The sequence below is a fragment of the Orycteropus afer genome, unplaced genomic scaffold, assembly GCF_000298275.1.
Source record: "Orycteropus afer afer isolate SDZICR_OR568_19922 unplaced genomic scaffold, OryAfe1.0 scaffold00004, whole genome shotgun sequence".
Classification (NCBI taxonomy): Eukaryota; Metazoa; Chordata; class Mammalia; order Tubulidentata; family Orycteropodidae; genus Orycteropus; species Orycteropus afer.
The window spans coordinates 20,279,083-20,297,899 of NW_006921591.1; the positions used below are offsets into that span (position 1 = coordinate 20,279,083).

Consider the following 18,817-nt stretch of genomic DNA (forward strand, 5'->3'; position numbering starts at 1 on the left):
ATCTCCTGGAGGAAATATGTTAAATTTTTGGGAAATGACATTAGTTTTATACGAAAATATCCTTGTTATTAGAAGATACACCCTGAAGTATCCAGGTGTAAAACATCATGATTCTCCAATTTATTTTCAAATGGCTCAGCACACAAAAAAAGTGTGTATATGTACATATAAAGAGATAAAATAAACATGGCAAATGTTAACTAGTAAATAAGTTATTCACTATACATTTCTTACATTTTTTCCATAGATTTAAAACTTTACAAAACCAAAAGAAAGGGGAAATATTTTTAGAATGGAACCAAGGCTCACTGTCAACAGGACGTAAAGTAGAAAGGGGGGATTATATTTCATTCAGGAGGGCAAAGACGGTTAGAGACAAGACAGGATTTTAGATTTGTTTTCAAGTAATGAGACCACAGTAACAGAGAACGAAGAAAAAGGAAAGAAGCAGGGATACAAACACTACTTTACAATTCTGAGTGTTGCAGGCTACCCTTTGATTTAACAATGTAACACACCAGCAATTTTACTCATAATTCTTTTCCCTCCCTTTATGGCTGAAAAAGGCATGTCTCAAGACATAATCTAGTCCTCCAAAATAATTTGTGATATTAGGAAGTATGCATATTTTACAAAAGCATCCAATGCTACTATGACCTGGTTGGTGGCAGTAAGTTACCACCTTAATTTAACAGTTAAGCAGAGCAAATCCCACTGGGTGACTGCCTTAAATAGCAATTAATATTCAGTCAGCTATTTAGAAAACCAGGGCCATAAATAGCTTAAGATGTTCAGTTGAAAATTTATTAGCTTCAGAATCAAAAAAACTGATGGAAATGAGTACCTACTTGACCACAGATAAACTGTCTTTGGAAAAAATACCTAAACTCTTTTAGTCTCAGTTTCCTCCTCTATAAATTGAGGGTTAATCTGAAGGTTCCAACAATAATGGATTCAATGAATAAATAAATATTTGAGTTCCTAATGAAATGACTACATGACATAATGAAATGACTACTTGAGCTGGGCAAGTGAGATAACTGGTAAGTGAAGCAGGCAGAGTATAGCTGATGGAACTGAACATTCTCAGACTTTAAAATAATCACTCCTCAAACTCAGAAAGCTTTAAGTCAGGTCTTGTTGTTGTTACGTGCCGTTGAGTCGGCCCCGACTCATAGAGACCCCTCCTTGGGTTTCTGAGGCAGTATCACTACAGAAGTAGGATTGCCCAACCTTCCTCCCGAGGAGTGGCTGGTGAGTTTAAACCGCCAGCCTTCGGGTTAGGAGTCAAGTGCCTTAGGTGCAAGGTCTAAAACACTTTGATTCAACAAATGCAGGTAAAGAGATTTTCTTTGATACTATAAAGTACTGTTTTCCAATTGAAAAGAGAATTTTAAATAACAGCAATTAAGTTCAAGCAGAAGGGACAGGATAAGCATAGTGGTTCACTTCTACAATGACCACACTGGTCACATACTGCCTAGCACTGCTGACTATCAGGCTCATCACAGAAAGGAACCCCAAAACTTTAGATCATTATGCCCACAAAACACTGGAGCCTCACATATTAACACTACCTGCCAGGTCCAAATTAAATTAAGATATCAGGTAAATGGGAAAAAGATGGAAGTTGTCAAGGATTTCATTTCACTTGATTCCACAATCAATGCCAATGGAAGCAGCAATCCAAGAATCAAACGATGTATTGCATAGGGCAAATCTACTGTAAAAGACCTCTTTAAAGTATTAAAGAGCAAAGACGTCACTTTGAGGACTAGGATGTGCCTGACCCAAGCCATGGTATTTTTCAGTAGCCTCATATGCATATGAAAGCCAGACAATGAATAAGGAAGACCACAGCAGAACTGATGTATTTGAACTGTGGTGTTGGCAAAGAATACTGAATGCACCATGGACTGCCAGAAGAACGAAAGAATCTGTCTTAGGGGAAGCACGCACAGCCAGTATGTTTCTTAGAAGCAAGGATGGTGAGACTTCACATCTTTTACTTTGGATATGTTATCAAGAGACCAGTCCCTGGAGAGAGACATCATGCTTGGTAAAGTAGATGGTCAACAAAAAAGAGGAAGACCCTCAAGTCGATGAACTGACACAGTGGCTGTAACCATGGGCTCAAGCATAGCAACAACTGTAAGGATGGCATGGGACCAGGCAGTGTTTTGTTCTGTTGTGCATAAGGCTGCTGTAAGTTGAAACCAACTTGACAGCACCTAACAAAAACATCATCTCAGGTCTTCAAATGTCATGGTCATGTTTGTTCCTCCCTGCCTCACAGGGCACTGTTTACTCCTTTGTTTACACAGAGGACATGGACAGGTGAGCTAGAGAGGTGAGCCACCTGCCCAAAGCCCACAGCTGGTAAACAGCAGAGTGAAGAGCTGAACCGATATTTGTCTGAGTGCAAATTCCACATTCTTCTACATTTAACATACTACTTCCAACATGTGTCAAAATAAAGGTAGCATAGTGGCTAAAGCACTTGACTGCTAACCAGAAGACTGGTGGTTCAAACCCACCAGCCACTCCTCGGAAGGAAGGTTGGGCAATCCTACTTCCGTAGTGATACTGCCTCAGAAACTCAAGGAGGGGTCGCTAGGAGTCGGGGCCGACTCGACAGCACACAACAACAACAACATGATGCAAAAAACTCAAGGAAGGGTGTCAATCCCTGGGAATGAAGGAAGCCTGTAAATGAATATATCTGTTCTTCTAGAATACAAGTACAGACTTGCAGCCAGCCACTTTGGGGAATGGGTACCATAGGACCAGCTTGGACACAAAAAGGCCACCGCATCACTGAGAACACCAGCCCCAGCAGCTCAACCTCTCAGGCCAAGGCCAAGCAACATGTGAGCTGTCAAGCTCTCAGTAAAAGCTTTTCCCCTTACTTCTGACCACTGCTGGAACAGCCTAGTTCAGCAGCAGAGAGCACTTAGCACTCAGATCAATAACAAAGTCATCAGGCATTTTAAGGTCTTTTCAGGCTTTAAGGATGTCTCAAACTCCTCAGTAATACAGCCGTAAGCCCGCACAGGGAGGCCCTTCAGATGCAATCCTCTAAGTGACTGCTTCTGGCTAAAGGGCTATAAATACGAACCAAGGGTTTTTCAGGCATACCTTGAACTTTTCCTATCAAGTAATGGGGCTTCCTAACCTTTGTGGCACAACGATTAAATGCTTAGTTGCTAATTAAAAGATTGACAATTCGAACCAACCCAGTGGCTCTATGGAAGAGAGACCTGACAATCATCTCTTCCCCATAAAGATCACAACCTAAGACAGCCTATGGAGCAATTCCACTATGTCATAAAAGGTCACTAGAAGTTGGAATCAACTTGATAGCACACAACAACAACAACAAAGGGACCTTCTATGATGCACAAAGTGTCAGACTGCTGGCTGCCTTTGCTACAGCCATTGCCCCTGTCCTCCTTGTCAGCACACACAGGGTTTGTTCTGGAATCCATATGGCAAAAAATGAACCTCCTCTGAGATCAGTTCAGTGTAAGGCTATCATAGTAACTATTTTATTCTCAGTAACTGGATTACATGTGGACATGGGGTATAAGTCTTGACCATGAGGCATGAGGAAAGCTTCTGGAAAACACGTCCCACTCTTGAAAAGAGGTGCACAGGGAATGCTAAAAAACACAGGACCATGAATAAACTGTCCAACCTTGGACAAAATACATCTACTTAATACTAAACACTGGTAGGTGGTCCTACCAGTTATAGTCCTGATGCTCAAGACTAGTAGGAAAGACTGATAAAGAAACAAAAAATTATAATAAAGGAAAGAGCAAAAGCACATACAATGTACACACATACCCCAGAAAGAGAAGTATTAATGATTAGCATCTGGGAAGCCAGGTGGTAAGGTTTCCTGGCAGAAGGATCTCTCAAATGTGGACTGTGTATGTGTGTCTGTATGTGTGCAGATGATAATATGGTAGGCGTGAATATATGTAGTTTTCAGAGTGCTGCTTGGAATACTCTGAGGCAAAATACTCTGCGTAGTTCTATAACTATGTTACTGAAAGCTATCCATAAGGCACAAGCCTCATTTTACAGAAAAAGGGGAAGATGAAAACAACAAAATAAATAAGAACCTTCTCAAAATCAGAGGCATGTGGGCCTACGATTTGACCCACAAAACCACTACAGGCTACAAACTCCTGAGCAAGGCCTGCAGAGTTTCCAGTATATAGAATACAACTAAACTCATGCAGATACTAGGCAGGAAGTCAGTAATTGAATTTCTGGCTTAATGAAGCATTTTAAATAAGCCTCACATTTTCCATCTTGAAAGGGAGAAATTATTTTATCCCTCCACTTCTGTATTAAAAAATTATAGGGAAAAGTCCCATATTCTTTATGATGATTATATACAGAAGATAGATGCACTTCAAATTTAAAGATATTACTTTTGTTTTTAAGTTTCATTACCACCAATGATCAGGTCAGGAGCACATGACACTAATTTTGATATATGCAGGTATGTGTGAGGTCTATACCAGAGCTGCCAGTGTTTGGTATATGGGGTATAAGAAAAGTATGGCCATTTCAATATCATAAATATACAAGCCACTAACAGTTAAATGGGAGCTCTGGTAGAGTAGTGCCTAAGGCACTTGACTGCTAACCAGAAGGCTGGCGGTTCACACCCACCAGCCACTCCTCGGAAGGGAGATGGGGCAATCTACTTCCGTAATGATACTGCCTCAGAAACCCAAGGAGGGGTTGCCATGAGTTGGGGCCGACTCAATGGCACATAACAACAACAACAGTTAAATATTTTCATAAATAACACGATACATCTAAGATTTTCTCAAAAATCCACTGGGATGTGGTTGGTGTATGACTTCCACAGGTGGAATTACAAGTAACTCCAATCATCTCAGACCATGAGAAGATCGTTGAGTAATTTAGCCTTCTGTTAGTCACAGCAGCACCTTAAGAACAGTTAACCTTCAAAGCACATTCACCTAACTGGTCGTCATAACTTTGCAGAGCTCAAAAACCTAGGCACTTATCACTGCCCTCCCTTTACAGGAGAAACTGAGGCTTATGATTCAAGTGCCCACCTAAGGTTAACTGGCTGGTAACCTAGCAAACAAGAATGCCAGGCCCTCCATCTACTAATCCAGGCTTTTTGCACTAAACTAGGTGGCTCAAAGTTTCAAATACACTCTATCATTTTGCTGTTTTAAAATGGTATATCAAATTGTTCTTAAGGTTCAACACTATTTTAAACTCTTAAAAAAAAAACTGACCTAAATTTTCAGAAAATAGACTGTGCTGATCACTTGAAATATAATTGGTGCTACTTCCAAAATAAGGAAAAACTTGTTAAAATCCCTAGAGACCTTACAAGTTAACCCCTTTTCTAGTTCTAAAGAGGCAAATAAAAAGCAATCAGAGTAGTGAAACACAAAAAAATTAATCCTTTCTCATCGCTTTCCTACAAAATCTTCAGGGAACATCTAGGTACTTGTCAATAGGAACAGAGACCACTTAGGCTTCATCTATTAGAAAACTTCAGATGAATTCTGTGACAAATTCAACATTCTGGCAGCTACCTGAATAGTTTCGAGTATGAGAATGTAACTGCTTCAAAACTTGCAATGTTCCTAAATGCAGCACTCAAAGTCTCCATGGGATAAACCATCTTTCAGGCAGGGAAAGACTGGCATTCCAGCCATAGCATCTATCATGGAGGGTCCTAGGATAATTCAATGTTTCACCATGCTTTCCTCTTGGAAGATGTTGTCTACCTCAGTTACAAAAACAAAACCTGAGGCCCAAAAACAAACCAAGTTAGAAGCCCTTCTTCCCAAAGCCCAAGTCTTCACACAGACAAAGCAGGCCCAGAGCCTAAACTCCTGATAAATGTTTATGGAAATGGAAGAAGAAAAAGAATGTAAAGGGGTGAAGTGGGGGTGGGAATAAAGGAATTTTTGAATTCTGGAAATATGTGTAAGATAAAGATATCTGTAGGATGAAGAACAGTGAATTGTTTCAGTGTGATACATTGCAAATTCAATGACAAAATGGAGAATCTCTACACACAGCCCAGAATTAAATTTTAGACAATGTTATATGTTATAGTCCTGAACATGTCTGCTTGGTCTATGTTTTACACTGTCTCCACAACTGAAGTGCCCTTAAAATAAGCCCGATCTGTCTCTCACAAATAATTTTAACTAGCCCTGTTGGTTTTTCTGTTCTACTAAAGGACACCATGTGGTAGCAACAGTATCTTCAAAGGTGTGACTTCTATAAAGAATTGTTTTTTCACAGAAAACAAAAAATGCAGACCAGAACAAAAGGGGAAAAAAAGAGCTAAATAATAAAGTAAGTTAAAATTTTTTTAAAAGAAGAAAACTAAGCTAAGTTCATGCTATTTTTAAATAAAATATGATTCAATAAATAAAAATACATAAAAATTATATTTTTGTATAAAAATATATATATTATATATACTTTGTATAATTATACAAAATATATATATTATATGAAATATATATATTGTATATGAAATATATATATATATTGTATAATTATATTTTGTATAAAAATCGTATTTCTAATGTCATTCATTTTCAATTAAGGCTGGATAAGAGCCTTAATGCAAAAAATAAAGTAGGTGCAAGAAAGGGAGACCAAGAAAACAAAGACAAGCAGAGATGGGCAGGAAAAGGAGCAGCACAACACCGCACCACCAAAGAGGTAAGAGAAAACGCAGGTGGAATTCAGGGCAGAAACAAGGGCAGGAAGGAAGAAGGCGGCATAACAAAATGACAGAATTTCAGGCACAGTTAGAGCTACCTGGAGTTGTACGTTAATTAGGAGATCTTGACTCCTCCTCTTTGGAGGGCATTTGGGCAATTACCAATTAAGATTTAAAATGAGACAGATGACTCGTTTACTCCATACATGACTTTTGTAAATTATTGTACCTATTTTCTGCTTCATCTCATAAAGTGTTCTTTCTTCCTATCAGTTCGTCTGAACTAATCCCATAATAAAAATGATAAAAAGTAAATAGAATTGAACTGACTAAGCACTTCCACTGCCCAGACTTGCAAAGCTTCATGAATTGTCTGGTAATTCTGGTAATTCAAAGATTAACAACTTCTCTTCTACCTTCCTGCTAAGGAAGTGAGGTTATTTTTCAACTGAGGCAAAATTTACGTAAAGTAACATGCACGGTTCTTAAGGGTCCAGCACCAGCAATTTCAACAATTACACCAGTGTAACCACAGCCCAAAGCAAGACATAGAACATTTCCATCACCTCAAAAAAGTTCCCTCAGGTCCCTTTCTAATCAAAAACTATTCCTCTCCCACCAATCATTCTCTGACTTCCACCAGCATAGATATATTTCCCCGCCAATCCCAACTCCTTTTTGGCTGCAGAGATGGTGATAAGAATAAAATTATCTTAGAGTTTGGTCTACAAGGCATCAACTTATCAGCAAATGATTTCTCAGTCCTATGTATAGAAGAAAGAGGAGTGGCCTACACATTCACCTGTGATATTTCATAAATGCTAATGGGTAGCTGATACAGACAGTAATTAGAGTTTTATAAAGATGAAAAAAGTTCCCACTCACCTGTTGGGTATACACAGAACACCAAAATGCATTCTTTAACTGTTTATAACCAGTTATTTTTCCCCAGGATTTTCTTTCTCACTAAAAATACACTCACCTGGCTGTTTGGATCACCAAGTAAGTTACATATATGTGGTACGATCTTGCTTAGTGTTAAAGTATGGGCTCCAGAGCTGAAAACAAAAAGTTTTTTTATTGTTAGTGAGAACAAAGGAAGAAGATACCTTTACTGCCCACACTCCTCCCATCCCTATCCCTTATCCCCATCTCACACCAGAGTCCTCTCTTTCCAATCTATGCTTTTCCAAAAGAAACATGCCATTACAGCCCTTTTGCACACATCAAATTCACCAATTCAAAACCTTTAATGGATTCTCACTGACAAGTCTTCCTGGCATTCAATACTCTCTATAATCTTAACCCTTTAAGGCCAAGTCAAAAAGCCCAAGACTTTCCCCTAGACTCACTTGCCTCCACACACTGCTGTCTCTGCATTACCACTTTGCTATCACTATTTTGCCCAACTCAATGTACCCAACTAAACTCCAAGTACCTTCAGGGTTATTAATGAATTCTCCATCTCAGCTCTAGCATCACTCTTTACCACAGTAGATACTGAGTTAACAGCAGCTAAATGAAAAGGCTATGGAAAATGGCTACAGAGTGTTCCAACTAAACACTGCCCTATTATAGATCATTTACGCTATTTACAACCTTTCAACATCATAACCTTTGCTGTCAGGAATATCCTTTAGGAGCACAGATCTCTTTGCTCATTTAATTACTTCCTTAGGAGAAATTCATGTACGTAACTAAAACTACTGTGATCAAAGAATAGAAAGATTTTATTATAAAGTTTCATATAAACCAGTTGCTATAAAGTCAATTCTGACTCATGCGACCCCATGTGTGTCAGAGCAGAACTGATCTTTCAGGGTTTTCTTCCAAGGGGCGGCAGGGTGAACTCAAACCTTCAAACTTTCAGTTAGCAGCTGAGCATGTTAACTCCCTGCACCATCCAAGCACTCCAAGCTTCATATACATCTGAATGCCAAATTTAATGGCAATGAAAATGCTGACGACCCATTAAGAGGGGAAAATCTTTAATGTAATATAACGCTTCTGATTTTTAAAATAATATAAATTTATCAATGTCATGAATCAAAATGTATATGACTGTTAAACGGAAATCCAATTTGATATGTAAACTTCTACCCAAATCACAATAAAAATAATATAAATTTACAAACTGGAATCAAATGTAACAAGTATTAACAATAATTATCTGAAGGTGACAGAATGAAGGTAACAGAATTATGTGTGAGTTTTATTTTCCTCAGTATATAATTTTTTTCAATGGTATACATAAAACACTATTTTCATAATTAAAAGTGATTTGCAATTATTAATTTTTAAAGTCTCTCCTATAATAAAGACACAAAAAGATGTTCAACATCAACATCCATTAGGGAAACACAAAACTACAATGACATATCACTATACACATAATATAATGGCTCAAGTGAAAGATAGTGATAACAGTCAAGGCTGATGAAACTGGAGAACACAGCTACATTGCTGGTGGGAATGTAAAATGGTAACAGACATTCAGAAAAATAGTCTGGCAATTTCTTCTAAAACTAAAAACTGGCTTGTCATAATGTGCTCTTAGGCATTTAATCCAGAAGAATGAAAACTTCTGTTCATGCAGAAATATGGATACAAACATACACAGCATCTTTACTTGTAATAGCTACAATATGCAAGTATCTTTCAAAAAGGGATGGTTAATACTACTCAGCAATAAAAATGAACTATTATTATAGACAACATATAGGTAACCTCAAGGGAAGTGTGCTTAGTTTAAAAACAATGTAAAACCAGTATCAATTTATGTTGTTGTTGTTATGTGCTGTCGAGTCGGACCTGACTCATAGCGACCCCTCTTTGGGTTTCCGAGGCAGTAGCACTACGGAAGTAGATTGCCTCATCTTCCTTCCGAGGAGTGGCTGGTGGGTTTGAACCGCCAGCCTTCTGGTTAGCAGTCAAGTGCCTTAGGCACTATGCTACCAGAGCTCCTCAATTTAAAGCATCCTTAAAATAAAGTTAGTGGTGGAGAACAGATTAGTGGCTATTTAGGGTTAGTCTAAGACAGCACTGCAATGATAGTATAGTCCTGTATCTTGATTATGGTGATAAATACACAAAGCTATGTAAAATTATATAGAAGTACACACACACAAATGAGTACATGTGTAACTGAAGAAACGTGAAGAAATTGAGTTATATCAGTGTCAGTTTCCTGGTATTACCATTAGACAAGATGTTAACACTGGGGAAGGCTAGGTGAAGGATGCACAAGACCTTTCTGTGTATTTCTGTGCAACTCCTTGTAAATATATCATCATTTCAAAATACAGGGTAAAAAACAGAAATGAAAACTTGGACGAGTAAATACTACAATTCTACCCAGACTTACGCATTGAGTGTTGCAATAAGGCAGAGACAGATGCCTTCTCGCGTGCGGAAATTCTTGTGTTTGAAGCCTCCCAGCATTCTGTCCCATACATACTGCAGAAGATAAAGAACAGGTGAAGAAAAGGCAAGATTTCTACAGCCTTTTATTGTAGGAAGGGACATATAACAGGGAGGCCTCTCAGCAGGGGCAAATGAGTCTCATCCTCTATCAAAACATTTGATCTTTTCAGCAGCACACTGACAAATGATAACTTATATACCAATTTAAGATTTTTAAAACATATTAACTTACAAAATTGCACTGAATTCCCCCAAGAAGCCTAAATTGGAGGTATAATTGTCCACATTTTGTGGCTGAGGAAAATGAGGCCAAAAGGTTAGATAACTTGCCAAAGGTCACATACTCACTTTGCTTCCCAGGACAAGGTTTCCTCATCAAATTCACAAGTCAAATATCTGTTCATTTTTGTCTAGAAAGGCTTTTCTGATTTTCTGCCTCACCCTGACCACAAGACAGTGGGATCCTATGGGATTTGCTCATGTCAATAGCCTCAGCTCATAAGCAGACATGGACCAGGGCTCAAGCCAGGTCTCCAGATTCCCCAGACCCTACAGCTTCCTCTTTTCAGAGAAATGAAGAGTCAGATGTGCAAATCAGCTAAGAATTCTAACAGATTACTAATATGAGCACTTGATACCAATGTTAAGTCTACTTTAAAAAAAAAAAAAAAATTATACTCTTAGCTGTTTATTACTTATTTGAATATCCTGTGTTGTTCTGGGAAAGGCATATTAAATGGTATGAAGATTTTCATCTGAAATACATCTCTTAAAATAAATTAGTCTTTTATTTGGAATCCAACACTAACGTTTATACAATGACACACACACTTTCCCTACCTGGGGATTAGCAGCTTGATCCATGATCTTCAGCAGCAGAGTTTGATCTTGCTCTCTCACAGAGTCTTTAGCATCTCCCAGTCTGTCTATTAAACTTGGCAGCACTGGAAATCAAAATGGAAATTATTACAAATGAAAACCTATTTTGAGGGGCTGTGGTCACCAACTGTTGATATTTCAATCAATTGAGAAGACAAAGTTCTGGCATAAATGATGTATGATCATTCTAAATATCACCAATCCTTGCTTACAGCTTTACCCACTGTGGTGAAATACATGATAGTTACCACAAAATCTTGAAAAAGACTTTGCATAGGAATATAATACTATTTATTTTTTCCTTATCCCATTATCCCACAACCAGGACACAACCTATTTTTAATCTGCTGAAATATTAAAATAGATCCCAACCAAACATCTCAGCAAGAAAAACTCACATAAAAGGAAATTTATGTAACACAGGGAAGGGCTTTGCTTTCCTTTGCTTGGGTATCCTCAACCATAAAAACCAATTCCTTTGCTTGGGTATCTTCAACCATAAAAACCAAACTCACTGCCGTAGAGTCAATTTGACTCATAGTGACCCCTCCTTGGGTTTCCGAGGCAGTATCTCTACGGAAATAGATTGCCCAATCTTCCTTCCAAGGAGTGACTGGTGGGTTTGAACTGCCAGCCTTCTGGTTAGCAGTCAAGTGCCTTAGGCACTATGCCACCAAAGCTCCTTGGGTATCTCAGGGGCAGGCATTTATGGGTCAGTGTATTGTTCATCCACATTGTCTATTTTTAGTTTTATATAATACACAGACCTTATATCAAACCCGGCCCAGCACTCTAGCCTTCCCTCACACACTCAAGTGTGGGCCAGCAGTTTAGGCTCCATAGGAAATCAGCTGACTCTGCTTCTTCTGATAGTCTATAAGCCTTTCTTTTACAAGAGAGATCCCTGAATAATTCAAGTAGAAAAATGGAACATTATTAAAATATCACAATTCTAAAAGTATTGTTTTTGTTTTTGTATAGGTGGAGGGACAGTTACTCCATTCCAGAATGGAGAATGAGTTCAGGACCTTATCTAAAGGAGTTCATTGACCTGAAAGATAACAAGAATGAACAAACATGTAACAACTGAGAGTGAGAAATTCTATAAGAAATGTTTACACAAGCAGAGCTATTTAGTTTTTACAATGCCATCAAGAAAGCTCAGGTGTCTAAATTAGCTCCAAATCTATGATTATTATTTTTATTTAATTTTGCAGACATACTGTATTCCCTTCAAAATAAGAGTGAGCATTTATAATACACTTGGAATGACATTTACAATGAAAACAGTAATGCCAACAATAATCTTCTGATGGAGGAAAAAACTGCATAGGGTTTGCAAGACTTGTCAGAAACTGTCTCTGAATAAAGAGGACCACGAAGGGCAAATACGAGTTGTTTGGCACTGAAGTATAATTTTGTACAAGAAATAAAATAATTAGTAGCAATACTTCATATTAGACCACACATTACTAATACCTCTATTAAAACATGGAGACTGGAAGAAGCCAGGCAGAAAGGTATTTGGGAGGACAGGGGGTAAAAATGTCAACAGGTGCAGCAAGGTCTGTGGATCTGGGGTGCGCCCAGGAGGAAAGGAAGACAAGGGTGCAACAACCCCTGCTGGAGGGCTGGAGGAGGTTGGGGGCTGGCTGCAAAATTGAAGCAACTACACTGGAGGAGAAGGCTGGGAAGCTGGAGGGGAATGCTGAGAAACTGGCTATAAGGCTTAGGCGGCACTAAGCGGGGGAAGTGGGAGGAATGAAGGAACGCTGGAGGGAGTCGGGGGCCCTGTTCCATACCTGCCTGCAACTCACCTGTGCCGATCTGTGCCTTGAACCGATCCTGCAGCCGGGTCACTAGCGCAGACAGAATGTCCATACCCAGAAGAACTACCTGCAACGGGAAACACCGGACGCGAGTTAGCACCCATCCTGGAGCCCTGCGCGCGTGGCCACCAGCTGCTAGGAAGCTGCGGCATTTCTAGTTCTGACATCCTCTAATAGCCTAGAGAGCATACGCTGACTGAGGAAGACTGAATTAATTATCAAAAGGTAGGATGCTCTTGCACAAAAAGAACTGTTTATAGTTTACAATTTTCAGAATATAGTCGGGGGTGAGAAATGACAATAAAAAGAAACCACAACATAACCCAAAACCCTGAGCGCCCACCGCGGAGAACGGCTGCACTTGCCAAGGCCCCACCCATAGCCGAGCCCGCCCCAGCGAGGGGCCGGGTATGCAAATTACTTCACGGCCGGTGTGGGGCCTTCTGGGTAAAACCGAGCAGCTGCTCCGCGGCCCTGCAGAAGCCTCTGAAAACAAAAGAGTTGGTGGTTTGCTTGGGGAGCTCTACTCACTAGAGGTACTCCAGCTACCTGGTAACCATAACGAGACTTGTAAATTAGTCACCACAACTCAACCTGATATTCGAACTTCCTGGTGGCAGCCATAGGCCCTACAGAAGCAACCATCCTTTTCTTGGGGTTGCGCTACTGTCCAATGAACGTGTAGTGAGGATAGTACTGCTAACGCCTGTACAACACACTCGCACCAACTAAAGTTCTGCTTTACTTTGGTGCAATTTTTGGAAAAAGGAAAAAAACCTATTTTCCACGACTTGTAAACTTAAAAGTAGTGATTTTTTTTTCTAAAAAGTCTGGTGTTCACTACTATCGACTGTAGGTGGCACTCTTCACAACTGTAGATGGCACACTTCACAGTATTTTCTTTTATGTTTTCCTGTATCTCTCACGCAGGAGTTAAACTGGGTTGTGCCTGGGAATACACCAGCCATAGGGTAAAGATCACCAGCCATAGGGTAAAGATCACTTTTAAAAAAAATTTCTGTTTGTCAGTTCCACTCTATTCTGTAGGGTCGCTATGAGTTGTAGTCAATAATAACCGGAAAAAAAAAAAAATCGAAATTCCCTGCCATGGAGTCGGATCCCACTCCTAGCGACCCCTCCCCAGGCAGTATCACTGGAAGTAGATTGCCAAATCTGCCTTCCCAGGAGTGACTGCTGGGGTTAAACCACCAGCCTTCTGGTTAGCAGTCAAATGCCTTAGGCACTAAGCTACCAGACCTCCTGTAGTCAATGCTAGACGGTTCAAATAAATTTCACAATCTGCCTTAATAATCCTAATTTCAACTTCAAAAGGCAAATCCCACTGCTGTCCAAGTTTATTCTAATTTATGAAGATGCCATTCAACCTAACTTGGTTTGAGTATTGAGTCTTCTAGAATAGCCCAAAGCCATCATTAAAATAGCTCTACAACCCCACCTCAGTAGGAAGCAGTTTTGTAGCATGCAAGTTTATTTAAACACTGTTCAAACACAGCAGGGCACAGTCCAATATTCACACACAACTGACAAATCAACAAGACTGATTAGGTCCTAAATATAAGATAGTGGTAACTGATTTTTTTTGTATACTGCCTGCCCCTGCATTTTGCAGCTAGTAAAGCAAAGACTGCAAGCTTTTTACTTAGGTTTGAAATTCATTATCTTCAAAACTGAAGGAATCACAATTTGCACAATTCTCGGCACAATGCATAACCTGCTCTAACAAATGCTTTGGCTACTTGAAGATATTAACAAATAACTTTTAAACTTTTTTACTTTTATAAAGAGAAAAGAATGCTGGTCTGTTGATAGAGCACAGATTTTTTTTTTTTTTTTGAAAAATATATGATGGGATTAAAAAAAAAAAAAAGAAAAAACTTTACTTTTGAACTAAAAGAGAATTTATCACTTACAAAAGCAGCCCGTCTATGCACAGTAATGCCAACATTCCTAAGAGTACAGTATGGGGAGGGAGATACAACTTATAGTGGAGAAACCTAACAACAATCATTAATCATGTTGATAGCATATACCCTTGATATGAGAAAATGGCACTTTACCTCTGTGATCTTTCTCCCCAAAGTATCACAATCCTAATCTAGTCATGAGAAAAAATACCAGACAAATCTCAATTAAAGGACATTCTACAAAATTGTCAGTCATCAAAATCAAGTGAAGTCTGAGAAAATGTCAGTCAAGGCGAGCCCAGGGAGACATGACCACTAAATGTAGATGCATCCTAGATAATATTTTGGAACAGAAAAAGGACGTTAAGTAAAAACTAATCTGAATTAAGTACAGACTTTAGTTAATACGAATGTATCAATATCAGTTCATTAATTATAATAAATGTTCCATCACAAGTGTTAATAATAGAGGAAACCAAGTATAGGGTATTTTGGAACACTCTTTTTAATTTTTCTGTCATTCTAACACTGTCCTAAAAAAAGTTTATTTTTTAAATAAAGCAGCCAATCACTTAATTAGAACTAGCTTTTCCCTGATGAAATCCTAAGCATCTCTTTGTCTATCTGCATTACTGGTTGGGGTCAGGGGTGTCATTCATTACAGCAATATTAATAACACAAATAAAACAGCCCAACACTATTTTGCCTTCACAGTTCTTACAGTATTTCTTCATAAATTATTCATGACTAAGGTATACCTAAGAGGACTACTGTATTTTCAGACATGACAACCCATGCTAGTAACCTATCTGTGGAATCTGGAGGGGCACAGACTTTAAGCTTTCACAGAATGGAGATTTACTTTGTAGGTTGGAGTAAAGCAGGTCTAACAAGCCCTAGATAGTAAAAGTTCTAAAGGTCTTGTCCATGCTTGGACTGGAAGGTGGTTATACCCCAGAGAAATTGGGAAGAAGAGGCCAAGGTACCCATCAGGAGAGGACAGCATGAAATCCCAGGCACCTTCACAGCTGAATAAACACCTGGACTCTAGAAGGAAGTAGGAGTCACATACAGTTGTCTAGTTCACCCTCAGCCACAACCCCCTCAGTTGCCAGTGTTTACCTTCAGAGCTCAGGCCTTTTCTGTGTTTCAGTTTCCCTACTCAAGCAGGGGATTAATGAATAAAATCACCGTCCAGCAGGCCAGCCATATTTATAACTGTGAAATTTCTCTTTACCTCTCTGCTTCCTCATCTATAAAATGGGAACAATACTAACAGCTACTTCATAAGTTGCTATAAATATGAAATCAAGTATATATGTAAAGTATATGAAATAGTGCTTGGCATTTCCTCAAAATTCCCATCATACACAGCTATACTAGATATAGCATAATCAATAATCTGGTGATCAGTAAGTCTATTTTACTGACTACTAATGAATAAGGCTGTATCAAATGCTTGGCATTTGGTGGGGCAAAACTACATGCGGCTGTCTATTGTCATCAGATGTTCTGACTGCAGTCAGCACCCACATAGGCAATAAGAGCTCCAATGGAGGACAGTAGGAGTCCTGAGGAAACAGGGAGTACTGCCAGAGAAGGGCACCAGCAAAGGATTACACTAACCAAGGCTAAATTTTGAAAGAAAAAGATTCACACCAAAGGAAGAGAAGACCTCTAGGCAGAGAGAAGAGCAGGGGCAAACATAAAAGGAATTAAACAGCTCCTTGGGGTTTGAGAGGGCTGGGCAGAGGCGTGACTGGGAAGTCATTGAGGAAGAGGCAGCTCCTAGGAGAGGTGAAGACAGTGAGGAAGGCACTGAGGGCTATAAAGGGAGAGTGCCATAGGAGCTTAAGGTTTTAGACTGGTACTGTGGCTGCCTTGGAGAAGATGGCCTAGGAGGGCAAAAGAGAGGGGCAGGTCAGAGGTCAGGCTCACCACCAGAACTTACTATTTTTAGTTTTCAGTTCTCATGAAGCTATTAACTCAGCATTACTAGAGTATCTCCTCTAATATTTTATTTTCTCTGTGTATACTTGTTTCCTCAGCTAAACTATTTGAATGTAAAGAAGACTTTGTCTTGCATTTCCTCAAAATTCCCATCATACACAGCTATACTGGATATAGCATAATCAATAATCTGGTGATCAATAAGTCTATTTTACTGACTACTAATGAATAAGGCTGTATCAGATGCATTCTCAAGCTACAGTTTTATCCTAAAACTTAAAAAAAAAAAAAAAGTTATTAAAAAGGAGGTGATGATTGTTGACTATCGAATTCAGACCAATTCTCCTGCTGAGAATAACTAAAACCACTACTAATAACATAAAAGAGCATCTGCTTGGAAGCTTCGGAATGCTAAGAAGGGACAGAAAGATTACCAGGTTAAGAAACACAAAAAAGAAAAACAGAGGTAAGCCTGCAGCAACTGGTCCACTTTTGCCCTATGGCCATTTATACCTTGGGAAGAGGAAAAGCAAGACACTGAAAATCACATTTGACAACCTCTTGGGGCTAAGGACACAAAGGTTGGATTCCAAAGACTTCCAAGGTTGGTTGCCCAGGTAAATCCCCTACATTTTAGGCTGGAAACCCAGAAGGCTATATTTAGGAGGGGGATGAATTTGAAATATAACAGCCAGAGCTTCTCAACCAAAGATAACACAGCACAAATCAATGAAAATTAACAGAAACAAAGACCCACGTAAACTCTATTATGAGAATAATCAGAAATAGAATTTGACAATTCTTACTATGTCTATGAAGATAAAAATCATAATTACACTGTTTGGAAGAGAAATGACCATTCTTGAAAACTGACAGATTTTCAAAAGAACCAAATAATATAGTATCTAAAATTAAGTGCTCATAGATGTGTTTATTAAAAGCAGAGCAGATACAGATGAAGACAGAATTAAACAGTATACTGAGTCTGCAGAAAAAAAATCCTCAACGAAGTACAGAGAAGCAAGCAGAAGAATGGAAAATCCAAAAGACTGGGTAAGAGACAGAGACAGACTAAGAGGATCTAACCCAAGTTCAAATAAAGTTCAAAGATGAAAAATCAGGGACAATAATTAAAAAGCAACTGACGAATATGAGGTTTCTTACTGGGGAAGTAAAATGTTCTGAAATTAAACAGTGGTGACGTTTGCACAATTCTGTGGATATACTAAAAACCATGAAATTGCACATCTTGAAAAGAAAAAAAAAATAGTTGAAGAGACAATGGTTAAATATTTTTGAAACAGAAGACATCAAGCTACAGAGTCAAGAAGCCCGATGAATCACAAGCAAACCAAATGAAAAGAAATCCTCACCAAGATATATTATATGTATCTTTTAAAAATATAAAGATGAAGACCATCACCACCAGATACAGATAAACATCTGTGAAGTGAAGAAAGAAAATAACAACCCAGAGATTTTAACACATTTTTCTCTGATTAACAGACAAAAAAATTAGTACAAATATAGATGACTTGAATAACACAATTATAAACTCATCCAAAGAAGCTCACAAAGCTTCAGAATACACATTCTTTTGAATCATTCACTTTTTATAAAAATTGGTCATAAAGAAATCAACACACTTCAAGGATCTGATATTATGTAGCATATACTTTTTGACCAGAGTGGAATGAAACTGGAAAACAACAAAAAGATAATTAGATTATTGTCATATGGATTGAAATTAAGGAACACATCTTTAAATAAGCTACAGTACAAAGAAAATAAAAATCACCATGTGCGGCAGTTAAGGATGTGTGGCAACTTGGCTGAGTCATGATTCTGAGTAGCCTGGCAGCTGGATGCAGTTACTCTCCATGATGAGATTGGATGTGATGAAATCACCATCATGAAGGAATCATATGTGAGCAGCTAATCAGTTGAAGGGGAGTTACCCTTCAGGGTGTGGACTACTTCCAGTATATATGGAAAGGATCCAACATTTGGGTCACAATACACCATCTCCAGTTCCTGGATTTGAACCAGTGGCCTACTGT

General features: G+C 38.7%; 1 protein-coding gene and 1 non-coding gene across 2 annotated transcripts in view; one reads left to right on the top strand and one right to left on the bottom strand.

Annotated features, from left to right (window-relative positions):
• Positions 1–18,817, bottom strand: part of CLASP1 (cytoplasmic linker associated protein 1) — a 416,010-nt gene that overhangs the window by 279,618 nt on the left and 117,575 nt on the right. Inside the window, exons 2-5 of the mRNA XM_042780565.1 lie at positions 12,871–12,949; positions 11,015–11,118; positions 10,116–10,207; positions 7,734–7,809 (exon numbers count right to left, since the gene is read on the bottom strand). Of these exons, the coding sequence (XP_042636499.1) occupies positions 7,734–7,809; positions 10,116–10,207; positions 11,015–11,118; positions 12,871–12,949 (351 nt within the window). The remainder of the gene's footprint in view (positions 1–7,733; positions 7,810–10,115; positions 10,208–11,014; positions 11,119–12,870; positions 12,950–18,817) is intronic.
• LOC122149778 lies at positions 13,523–13,648 on the top strand. The gene has a single exon (XR_006163324.1). It is a non-coding gene; the product is annotated as a U4atac minor spliceosomal RNA (small nuclear RNA).